The sequence below is a fragment of the Caretta caretta genome, chromosome 1 (assembly GCF_965140235.1).
Source record: "Caretta caretta isolate rCarCar2 chromosome 1, rCarCar1.hap1, whole genome shotgun sequence".
In the NCBI taxonomy this organism is placed as follows: domain Eukaryota; kingdom Metazoa; phylum Chordata; order Testudines; family Cheloniidae; genus Caretta; species Caretta caretta.
Genome location: NC_134206.1, coordinates 245,065,210 through 245,078,018, shown reverse-complemented (window position 1 = coordinate 245,078,018; position 12,809 = coordinate 245,065,210). Strand labels below are relative to the sequence as shown.

The 12,809-nt window shown below is 41.9% G+C and overlaps 1 protein-coding gene across 3 annotated transcripts in view; it reads left to right on the top strand.

Annotated features, from left to right (window-relative positions):
• The window catches only part of TMTC1 (transmembrane O-mannosyltransferase targeting cadherins 1), a 179,519-nt gene that overhangs the window by 154,414 nt on the left and 12,296 nt on the right, over positions 1-12,809 (top strand). For all 3 annotated transcript variants that reach the window (XM_048829275.2, XM_048829284.2, XM_048829264.2), the window contains 2 exons: positions 4,788-4,896; positions 11,154-11,256. In XM_048829275.2, the coding sequence (XP_048685232.2) occupies positions 4,788-4,896; positions 11,154-11,256 (212 nt within the window). The remainder of the gene's footprint in view (positions 1-4,787; positions 4,897-11,153; positions 11,257-12,809) is intronic.

The window sequence follows — 12,809 nt, the reverse complement described above, 5'->3', positions numbered from 1 at the left end:
GGCTTTGTTTACATACTCTGAAAGAAACTTGAATGGCATCATTTTCTTGCCTTGTATAAATATCAGACAAAGGATAGCTAAACCGTGCAAACAGCTTTCTCAGTAAAAAAGCAATCACTAATAGACTCACTTCAAATGAAAAATCACATCTCCATCCTTTTGTAGCCCATGATCGTCATGGCTCAGAATGCCTCTCCCTTTGAGCTTAGTATTTCTTTTAAAGCTCTGCATCATGGAGATATCTAACTCATGTCTATATATTCAGAACTGGTGAGATTTAACTTGCAAAAACAGAGTAATATGGAGTATTCATACCAGAATTTCTCATACAGATTTTTTGAAGAATTCCGTTAAAAAAAGATATAACAGTTTGTAAATATATAGGAGAAGTGAATACGCATGAACACACATACATGTGCACACATAACCCTGAGTTTGTTGCTGCAGGAAGAATAGGAGAGAATGTCCTTTTTGCTGTATCCCTTCAAATGTAAGGATATATAACAGGCAGTACGGCACCTCTGTCTAATAAAAACTTCCATACTCTGTGTACTGTAAGTATGTTATGGCTACACTTTCAAAGAAAAGATTGAATGCCTCGAGGCCTGTTAACTGAAATCTAGAGCTTATTCCTAGGTCAGACTACACAGTACATAGAGGAGCATGCAAGATGTCTAGTACAGTTATTGCAATGATTTAGCCCAGGTTTACCAAGACCACCTATCCTGAGGAGGGAGAGATGTCAGTCTGCCCTCTCTTCTAAACTTCTCAGATTCAGACTGTGGGCCATAGGTGTGAATGTGCTGAAATAGCCCTGTGTGTTTGTCTGAACGGGGCAGAGGGTATCATGGATAAGTTAAATTCATCAGAAACTTTGCATGATTAATAGCTTTTGGAGATTAAAACATTTCCCCTTCCCACCAAACGATCAAACCGAATGCTGCTATATCTTAGGGACATCAGTCCAGAGTTTGGGTAGAGTCTTTGATTTGAAACTCTACATTGTACTGACAGTATAAGCATGCTTCTTGAACCAAATCATATATATATAACTTGTTGACCACAGTACTGTGTACATAGTTTTACCCCTTTCAGAAAAATGTAGCTATTTTAAAACTGGAAACAGGAAGATTCTGTATTGTAGATGGATGCCAAAGGAGTAAGTTGTCCGTATTCATTTTAACACACATTGTCCAATTTGTTTAGATATTTATTTACAGATAAGCGTAGCTAGAGACAGTAGATGTCTTTTGCTTATGATGCTAAACCAAGATCTTTTCTCCTGGCTTTTGGTAGCTATCCAAGTAGAAGTTAAAAGACTCCATGGCATTTTGTTTGTGAGAAGAGGATAACTCCTGTGGCTTGGCTGATATATTTTCTATTGAGGAAAACTCTGTTAAGGTTGTGTGTGAGCCACTATTGAGTGCACAGTGGACCCAGTGTTTGTGCAGACATTGTTCTACCAGTATCTAATGCTTTACTTTATGAAGTCATTTGGGATATTTTGAAAATAAAAGGTGCTACAGAAAATCAAATCCTATGCTATTCTTTTCTCTGCCTGTGAAATTTATCCCACTGCAGAGACCCCTCACAAGGCCCTATGAATCACTTAAGCTCCATGTTATGGGTTTAAGTGGTACCTCGGCCTCTGTGTAGGATGAATTTCACCCTCTCTGTATAGCAGTGAAGGTGTCCATTCATCTGGCTTTTGCCATGATAGATAACGAATGCATAGAAAATAAGCATATCAAAAAATCCTCCCTTTGCACCATACAATATGAGATTAAACAAATCGTTTTTAAAATGAAAAAAACCCATACGGCCTCCATCCTGCAAGATGCTGAGCACTTTGGCTCTGATCCAGAAAAGCATTTCAACACATCATTAACTTTCTACTTATGTGCTTAAAGTTAAGAATGTGTAAATGCTTGGCTACATCGGGGCCAGAGTACTCTGCATCATGCAGGGTTGCGCCCTGTTAGAGGTTGTTGTATCTGTTCTTTTCATATAATTTGGTCTGTCACAACAAAAAGATTCCGTAATCTTTTCCCCCTTCCCTTTAAGGAGACACATTGTTCTGGGATCAAACAAAAACGGCTATTCAGAAAAAAAGAGTCATTAAGAGTGCATGCTTGTGGTTAATGGGGACTTTTACTGCTGTCGAGTGGATCACTTAATCCTTTTATTTCTGTATCTGGCATTTCCTACATTCCTGCCAAACCGTTGATAACTTTACAAAGCAGACGTCTGTTTTCAATTTATATAAATGTGTCACAAAACTCCAGCCAAAGAATCCAAAAGTTTTCTGAATTGACAAACTACCTAGCCTTTAATTAGTAAGGGGGAAAGTGGTTCTGTATTTGTTTTTGCTTATTTGGATAATTCAGATTGAGTACCACTGTAAGAAGGAAAAGACTAGCCCAACTGTTTTTACTTAACTTAAAGCACAGGGAAAATATTCTTTCAGTTATATAACTAGAAAGGAGAAAAAATCTGAAAAGCCACAAATACTATCAGCTGAAATTTTCACCTTATAAACAAGATCTGATTTCTTGGCCTTGTCGCCCAGATGAAATCCAAGGCAAAGGCTGCAACTTTTCACATATATCCCATGCTTCAGAGTCCTTTGTTTCTTTTCAAAGGCTACGATGTTCATATTACTTTGTGCACCCAACACAAAGAAAGCTTGTTGGCTCAGTCCAAATAAACATCCATAGCCACTCACCCAGGGAAGCTGCTCCCTTTTCCAAGGCGAGAAATACAGTAAACCCTTCCACTGCAATGGGAGCTTACCACATTAGGCTTTCCACAACCATCTCTGGCCATGCCCTTCCTAGGAGCAGAGTCAGGGACTCTCCCCAGCCCAGCAATGGTCAAGATGCTTGGGAATGGAGTTAGTGATACTGGGCTGTCAAAAACATGAAAATATATTCCACTTAAAATGTATACTATGCCTATATAACACATTTTTATCTAAAGGATCTCAAAGCACAAACAGCTTTAAGGTTCGTAAAGCCCTTATGGAGTATGTAAGTTTTATTATCCCCATTTTGTGGATGGGGGAAGCAGAAGCAGAGAGAGGTTTCCCATAAGTGACCTTTTCCAGGTGAGTCAGTGATAGACACGGGAATAGATCCCAAGCGTCCTGACTAGCAGCCCACTGTTCTAAACCCTAGACATTTCTTCCCATAAGGCAAGTGACTTCCTAATGGCTTCTGTGGGAGAGTTCCATGTCAGGGGCAGGGCATTGTGCTCTGATGAAATTTTCATTAGCTTGCCTTTGACTTATATCTAACTCGTGACCAGTCAGAGTTTCATAGATTTGTCCTCTTTATAGACTCCAGAATTAAAGACAAATGTGGCTGGAGTTCCATAATTTTATAAACCATTATGTTTGTATTTTTGCAAGGTGAGAATATGGCATGTACTGATTACTATGTAGACAATGTGAAATGTTTTCATGCCATGTAGAATACTGCAGAGTTCACTTGTATGCATTACGACTTATCTGTTTTGCCTTCATCTGAAGCATCAGATAATGGCCACCACTGTAGCCAGACTACCACAGTAATGGAGCCAAAGGTCTAATCCGTTCAGGAAAATCCTGTTGGCTCCAAACTCCCTTATATGAGAATAACCTGCATCAGGGAGAGGACATGCTTTTAGTTGAAACTCTCAGAAGTTCCATGATTATTTTTGTCTGTAGTGGGCAGGTTTTCTGCTCCCACAGAAGAAACCAGAGGTTGGGTTCCCTTAACCTAAAGATCTTGAGAGATACACATGATGTAAAGGATATTTGAGTGGATGCCTCTTGCCTCTCCTCTACCACATGGCCTTATTGGCTTATTGGCCTTCATAGAGCTGACTCCTGAAGAGTTAAAGTTGTGTTTCGCGTGGCTTCCCCAATCATGGCTGGTTCTAGAACCTTCCCTGACTACTCCACCTAAAACCGCCTTCTCTCTTTATAACATGGAAGGGGAAACCGCACAAATTACCAAAGCATCATGCTGTATTTTGGTTTACTCCACACCTGTCAAAAGAGGAATAACCAGAGGAGCTCAGCCAGCTTTCATGCCCCTCCCTGCCAACAGAGCTGGAATGCTGCAAAAGTTGCCAGTGAACGGCTGCTGCAGAGATGAGACCCCACATTACCATTTCTTAAAGGGATTCTCTTATCTCTTCTCAAATCACTCTGAGAGTTTCCTGGTAGGTTTGTCCAGCTGATGTCAGCAATTACTGTGAAAACAGGTCCCACTATAGGCAACGTGTTGCAGGGGAGGAGGGCATGCGGGGTCATGTGCCTTCATTTTTGCTGCTCACACAGACTGAGCATGCTCAGTAACGTCTTGTGAAGTTACTGCCCTTATTCTGCCCTTTCCCTTGCTCCCCCCAATGGCACATATTGGTCATCTCCCCTGCCTCCCCCCACCCCAAATATATAGAGAAGTGCTGTAGACGGAGAAGAATCTTTGTGTTGAACTTGTATATTTCACAGCAAGCTCTAGAAATCCATACAAGGAATCTGCAGGTGCCAAGGTACAAACTTACCATGTATCCGATAACTTCAGTTCTTGACTTTTCCTCCTCCCGCTGACAGAGAGGCTATGGAATTTTATACTGCCTCAGGAGATTCTGGTTACCTAGACTGTGGATAGAAGGCCAGAGTTAATTAGTTAGTCTTTGTTGAAAAGAACAAGACAGGGACTTTGAAGTCTTTTTGAAGTATTTAATCTATAGGTGACCTAAACATGTTGTTAAAAGAACTTTGTTTCTTTTATGACTTGCAGGTCCCAAGGGAAGAAAGAGGAAGCTGTGTTCTTATTGAGAGATTCCATAAAATATGGTCCAGAGTTTGCCGATGCTTACTCAAGTCTTGCTTCCCTGTTGGCTGAACAGGTAACCAGTAACATTTACACTTGGGTAGCTCATTCCTTCTATGCACGATGCATTGATGTTACCTTTTGACATGCCTAATTTTTGTCTGAATACAATAAAAACTCTCTCACCAATACATGAGAACAGCCATTCTGGGTCAGACCGATGGTCCATCCAGCCCAGCATCCTGTCTTCTGACGGTGGTCAATGCCAGATACTTCAGAGGGAATGAACAGAACAGGGCAATTTCAAGTGATCCATCCTCTGTCATCCTGTCCCAGATTCTGGCAGCTGAAGGTTTAGGGACATCCAAAGCATGGGGTTGCATCCCTGACCTGTCCCATCCCTATCATATATCTGTTTTTAAAAATGTAATTCTGTGAATATCTGGGTATGACAGCTGGTGTATTTTAGAATAAATTGCTTCAGAATGGCAAACCCACTTTGAGATAGTAATTTGATGGAGCTGATTTGAGGTTATGTTAGTACAGTGTGAACTCTTTTAATGTAATCAGAAAGCTTTTCAAGTTATTGAAGCTATAGAGAAATCATGATCTATTACATAGCGCACCTAGAGTGTGATAATAGGCAAACTATACAATACATTACATACAAAAAACACAGTGTTTAAAAGAACATTATTAAGGGTGCGAAGTCAAGCACTCAAAAGTTAGGAAGTGCCAGAATTAAGCTTGCTTGGGCAATCTTAATTCGGTCCCCCTTCTTCATATGCATTATGATTCAGTCTTTAATTATGTGATCGCGTACTGTTTTTACACAAGACCACTGCCTCACTCAATGTGCAGGATGGATAGTCTTCACTTAATGCACAGTTGTTCAGTGTTTTGTTTTCTCCTCAATATGTGGTTCTAGGCCTGCTTACTGCACATTGTTCAAACCCCATTCTGAAACAGAAATTATTAATTTCCTCCTGGGCTTTTCTGCTGCGCTTATCACTATAATATCTGAGTGTTTCACAAATATTTACTTTTTTTTCAAAATACTCCTGTGACATGAGTGGGTTTTATCCCCATTTTACAGATGGGGAGCTGAGGCACAAAGAGATTAAGGTCAAAAGTATCCAGTAATTTTGGGTGCCGAATTTGAGACATTCAGGACCTGATTTTTTAGAGAACATAGCATCACATAGCACTTTGTATGTTCAAAATGCAGCTCTCATTGATTTCACTTGCAACTGAGAGTGCTCAGCGGTTCTGCAAATCAGATCCCAGGATCTTAAGTTGGACTCTCCGAAAATGAGAACACGCAATCAGTGTCCACCTGTGAAAAGTTGGGTTTCAGTGACTTTAGCATCACATATGAACTCTGTGGCAGAGACAAGACTAGAATATAATTCCCAAGGCAGCATTCAACTGCCTTAACCATGAGACTGTCCTTTCTCTTCCTACAATCCCCTGCCTCATTCACTACACACCTTCCAACTTCTGCAACAAATAAGGCAAGGGTCCAACAGATGACAATTTCCTTCTCTCTACAGTCCTCATTCATCCCTAGGGCAGGTCCATCCTGTGCACTGAATAAAGCAGGGGTCCTGTGGAAAAAGTAGCTTGTGACCATGCAATTAAAGACTGTACCATAAAGCGTACAGAAAAGGAGGCCGAATGATTAGAAGTACTGGTCATAAGGTTGTCAGGACAATTAAACAATATAGTGTTGTAAGGCCGTATGTCCAAAGGAAATGTCCTTAGCTGTAGTTCCCTTGACTTAGAAATGCAAAGTCCACTAATAATGGATCTACTCCACACACAGTTTGTCCATCCTCTTGTGGGTTGTTGACTAAGTGGAGGAAAAAAAAGATGGTCTGTACCGTTTCCCCAGATGGTAACAACTTCCTTTAGCTTCTTAACACCTCCACATTTCAAACCACACAAGATTAATAGTTGACTCTGCAGTCCTTGTACTGCGTACCGCTTACAGAAACAGACCTGTTGACTTCCATGGGACTGCTCATTCAAGTAAGTTCTATTCCACATGATTAAGGGCTGCAGAGTCAGACCCTAACTGTGCAAAGCTCCTTGAGGAATACAGTACAGGAAATTCTGCCAGCATTGGCCTGATGATATATGTGTTGGGAAGGAGAAATTAGAACTCATTTTTCAGTTGCAGTCTGATTTCTTCCTTTTAAAGAAATGTATTATTTGTAGTTCTTAAAAGGAATTAAGTTCATGGCCTTTGTTCTTTCTATTTGGAGCATAATTTGGAACACACATTTTTGCATTGTTGGATACTTTTAACACACAATATGCAAAACTTATCCCAGTAACAATTTTTTTTTTAAAAAATGGTGTCTAGCTGTGAGGGAGGGAGTATTACAAGAATTTTATCTCGCACATGTCTGAAAAGGGGGTTGGAGTTACTAGAAGTTGCACACTTAATTAGCTCTCATGAAATAACCATGCTTCTGACAAACTACTGTCTCTGAGGTGGTGCGTGATGGCTAAAGAAGGCAAGAGCAGGTGGGAGTGACACAGTGAGATGGCATCTTGATTGCCTTGGTCCTACACAGTATGTTCCCCAGTAATTTGAGAGCTATGAATTTGAAATAGGCCTGAAAGTTACTTTGCTCCTGGAGTTGTAAAAGATGCTCTTAAGAAGAAAGTCTCATGCTCAAGGGATTTAGTACAGACTGCCGTAATTCAATGTCTTCTAGTCCCTTACAAGGTGACTTTCAAACCAGAGCAGACTCAACAGGAGAACACTTACACAACACACAGTTTCACTTGGTCAAAGCTTCCTATGTTCCCTTTGCTGTTTATGAAGATATTTGCGCCATTAAGCAAAGATGCCTCTCTCACTGAGAGCCCAACTCCTCCCCCTGCTTGGTCTCAGTTGCAGCTGGTTGTTTGTGCCATGCTAATATGTTGCCATGGAAATGGTTGTGATCTCAGAAAGTGTGATATCACCAGTTTTACAGTGATGCAACTCTACTGCCTTCACTGGAGTTTGTGCTGATTTACTCCGGTCTCCGCAGGATTGCCAACTCTCCTGGTTTTATCCTGCGACTCATGATATTTGATGTTTCTTCTTCAGACTTCAGCTTCCGGAGTCAAGTTGTTTTGTGAGAATCTCCACTTTTTTCTTTTTCACAAGGAGATTTCTAGCCCTTGTGGTTGCAGAGAAAAGCCAGAAAATGTGACCTGAACTCACCCTACAGGCTGAGAAGGCAAATTAAAAGCTCCCAGAAATGTTGTGTTTAAATCTCATCAAAATCTTGACGAATTCATCAATCCGTCGGCGTACAGAGTATCTATACTGAAGCACTGCAGCAGTGCAGCTGTGCGCTGTAGCGTTTTAAGGGTAGACAAGTCCTAACAGAGGATTTTCTCCGAAAGCTGCCCTTTGTTTTAGTTAAGAATTCATGATGCTAACTGTACTTCTTATTTTCCCTGGTAGAATACAAGGGGGTGGTAATTCCATATAGGGATATGCAAACTGAACATGTTTAAGAATGTTTCTGTGTGTTATCACACCCTATCTTTTTTGCTGGTAAATGTGAAAGCACTTAACTATGACAGCCATTTGCTTTCATCAAGTCATATTTTTTCAAATGCCATTAATTTCAGCTTCCCATTTCTTAAATGAATATGAAGAGACGAGCTGGTGCATTTAAAAAAAATGTGTGGGCCATATTCTGCTCTCAGTTACACCACTCTAGATCCAGAGTAAGTCCAGTGAATAAGCTCTGGGATTCACTGGTGTAACGACTGAGAGGAGAATTTGAATCTGTGTCAAGAAGCAAAAACATTCTGGTCCACTCCAGGTATTAGGAAATTCCGCTGTGAGAAGATACTACAGCCAACATTTTCCAGTGCCCAACTTGGCACTCTACAGCGGCCTCATTCTGAAAAGTCCTGAGCACCCAGAATCAGGCTCCTTTTAGAGTGTGTCAACTGGGGCACCCAAAAAGGCTGGTCACTTTTGAGTATCTTGGTTTAAAGATCCTTGTAACAAAGCATAATCAGTTATTTGCAAATATATATTATATAATTGATTGGGACTAAAGTGGTGCAGTGGGTTAATAGCCTTTTGCTATTTTAAACTTAGATTCAAATCCTGGTTGTGAAAATCCCTCTTGGTGGTCTCACAAGATTATCAAACAGCTGATCTCATTTGGGAGTCTCAGGAAGAGGCCCTGGTCTGTCATTGCAGGGTTGTTCCAGATTTTTAAGGTGCAGGAACAGCAACAGAGCGGGTGGCAGAAATTTGCACAACATCTATCTGCACCATGTTTGGCTCTCACCATTAAAATGCTTTCCTTTCACAAGCATTAAATAATATCACCCACAGCAAATGTATGAACTGAGAGGGGAGAGAAAAAACAGTAATTCTTTAACACTCTTATGTATGAGCAAGCAGGTAGTTTTCTCATACCAGCTGGACTGTGGGAAGTGGGAAACCTGATAACTGCTATTCGATCAGAATTAAAGACCTTATTCTCCTCATAGTGTCTGGCTGCATACTCATGAAATTCACACTAGCTAGAAGGTGGGTAACAGCGTGCCTTTCGTACGCAGGGTGTCGCCAGGTGCATTACAAAACAAAGAATTATAGCCTGATCTTCCGGAAGTGCTGAACACCCACAGATCCCATTGAAATCTATGGGGAGCTGCAAATGCTCCTTTGGGCTCATTTGATCCTGTTAATGTAGTGCAGGGGTGTGCAGACAAGATAGCAGCATGTATTCAACAATAACTTAGAGCAGCCGTAGGGTGTGTCTACCTACAATAGAGGCTGCAGCCGCGCAGCTACGGTGCTCTAGTTGTGCCACTATAGTCCAGACACTCCCTGCGTCGATGGAAGGTTTTTTTCAGTTGATGTAGGTAGTCTGACTCTCCTCGAGGCAGTAGCTAGGTCATTGGAAACATTCTTCCATCAATCTAGCTGCATCTACCGTGGGGGTTAGGTCAACCTCACTACATCACACAGGGTGTGAATTGTTTCATAGCCCTGAGCAATGTAGCTAGAGCGACTTACATTTTAGATATAGACCATGCCTTAGACCAGTGATACTCAGACTGCAACTCACGAGCTACAAGTGGCTCTTCAATGTGTCTCCTGTGGCTCTTTGCAACACATGATATTAAAACACAGTGTGATTTAATTGTTAACCGGTCTAAGTTATTAACCAATCAGGGTGCTTTTACTATATTATTAACCAATTAAGTTATCAACTTGCACTAAATTATTCACTTATCTGCTGTGAGAATTCTATATATAAAAACTAAATATTTCCCCTGCCCTGCTGTTGAAATATGAATTGTACTGTAGTAAATTAATTCACACTATTGTGGCTCTTTGGGGTAATGTTGATTGCTAATTTGTCTCCTGAGCCACTGGGGTCTGCGTATCACTGCCTTACGCCTTGGAACCCATTTTATTCAACAATCCACACCAGGTACTGCAGGGGCATGTGCAGGAATTTAAATGAGAATACTTTTGGAGGGGCACATTAAACACACACAAATGAAAGTTTCACATGCCCAACCCCATTTCTCTGGAGGCCTCTGGCGGCGAGGAGGCAGCCACTCCCCCTGCAGCCCAGGGAAGGGAGGAAGCAGCAGGGTGGCTGGCTGCAGGGTCGTCCCCACAACCCTACAGATGCAGCCTGCAGCTTCTCCTTCCCTGCTGCTGGAGTCCCAGTGTTGCTGCCTGCTTTGCAGATGTCTGCTGAGTAAGTCGGGCTGGCGGCAGAGGAAACACCGGGGACTCCAACAGCAGGGAAGGAGAAGCTGCAGCTGTCGGGGGAGGAGGAGCTCTGCTGGCAGCCAGATGCCCTGTTGCTTCCTCCCTCCCCGGGGCTGCAGGAACACACAGGGGTGGTGCCCCTGCTTCCCCCCCCACCCCCACCCCCACTTTGTGCATGCCCCTGACACCAGGACAACCACTCAGGGCTGGAACTGAGTGAATAATTGCTGTTTGGCAACATTTACCAGCAACTGTGACACAGTTACCACAGCTATCTCCTGTTCTTAATGTATGGGGAAGTGGAGGTAATTGCTAGTACCCCTGTGAGGTAACAGTTGGCAAACATTGACTCTGTGAGTGAAATCCTAGCCCCACTGAAGTCAATGGAGTAACTCCCATTGATTTTAATAGGGAACAAGAGTTCACCCTATGTGCACAGCCCCTGAATACCGAGATGAAATGACATGGACTGTTGAAGTTGTGTGTGATGATAACAAGGCATTTCCATGAAATATCTGTATGCAGTAACAAAGCTGGTGTTACCACGAATAACAAATCTTCCTTTGTTTAAGGAACAATTTAAAGAAGCCCAGGAGGTTTATCAGGCTGGGATAGAGAATTGTCCAGAGAGCTCTGATCTGCATAATAACTATGGTGTTTTCTTAGTTGATACTGGTAAGTGAGATGGAGCTAGCAGATTTATGTTGCTGGCTTATTTGCTGTCTTGAGTGGGTCTGGTTTATTTAGTAGTGTATTTTTTAAAGATTGTCAAGGGCTCCCAGAGCAGAGGATGGACACACTTACATTGTAGCTTGTAAAACTCCTAATAAATACAGACTGTCCCTGCTCTCTTGAGACTGACCACAATGCTGAGGTTTGAAGAGATTTGTAACAAATGCTAACACTGTACAGCAGTGATTCTCAGTGTGTTTCCTGCCACATTTGTCTCGCCATACCAGTGCCTGCAGCTATATTCTCAAGGATGAGCAATGCCTCACACAGTGGCCTGACGATCGTGTGATAATTTCCCCAGGAACACATGACCACTCAAAGCCACAGAGAGACAGACAGACACACCCATGTCACTTTTGTGGCTGTTTGTGACTCTGCTCAGTGACAAAGAAGCTGAATGCCACTGCTTTAAAATAAACAAAGCTTTGACACTACCATCATTTGGCAAAACAAAAACTTACGACTCTTGTGGGGAGAATGGATTTCTCAGCGGATTGGTAATGGGATACAGAGCCTTTCACTTCTATGCTATTGGTTCAAATCCAGCTTCCATGGCCCTGGGCAGTTCCTGGCATCCACATAATAAAAATCACCACCCCAACTGGCACCTTTTATTGGCAGTTTTAGAAGCAAGTCCAAGTTTTGACAGACACAGAAACTACCCTCTCGCTACTAGAGGTGGTCCCTGCAGAACTGGGTTGAGACATTGATGAAGTACTGCAGACATAGCCGATACCCATTCTGTGCTTCAGGCTATGCTGTTTTCACATCTAAAGTTAAAGAGGGGCAGACTCAGTTAATACTTGGAAGGGAGTCCTTGGAAAGCCAGGATCGAGAAGAAGTGGTGTTTGTGATTCTGCAGGTGGCACTCTTCCTTCTGAGTTGGTACAGATCCCTCACTCTTGTCTGATGTTAGTGGGCACTGTACTGCTGCCAGTAGAAAACAAAAGCGCTGAATATGTGGGGCCATGAAAGAAATCAGTGTGTTAAAGGCAGAAGTAGAGATTTTACCCTTGTGTCTTGACAAAGTTCAAACTTCCCTTCTAGTCCTAAACTGTTGTGTGAAGCTGCCAAGATGCCCTATTCCATTCTTGAGGTTCCATTTCAATTTAGCACGAATCCATTTCTCTTTGCACTTGTTCATTCTGCAAAGGGAAAGGGTAATTTGTTCCTGTTCTGTTGCCATACAGTTTCCCCCACACATAACTTTAAAAAAAAAAAAGGCTGAATTTTGAAACTTGAAATGTAAATAATCCTTTTGTGGATATGACCAAGTCTGAAGACAACTGGACAATAAAGTTATGAATGTTTGAAAAATGGCTACTGCACTTATGCAATGGAAAATTGTGTTAAGTCACAGATGTTAAGTCACTGAAAGTTAATTTGAGCAATCTACCCTCAAGTTTACTCCTCTCCAGTTAGCCTACCTTGAGTGACAGTGGCCATGCTTCAAATAACATGCAAGCCGCATAGCGTGACTGGATTAGCAGTTGATG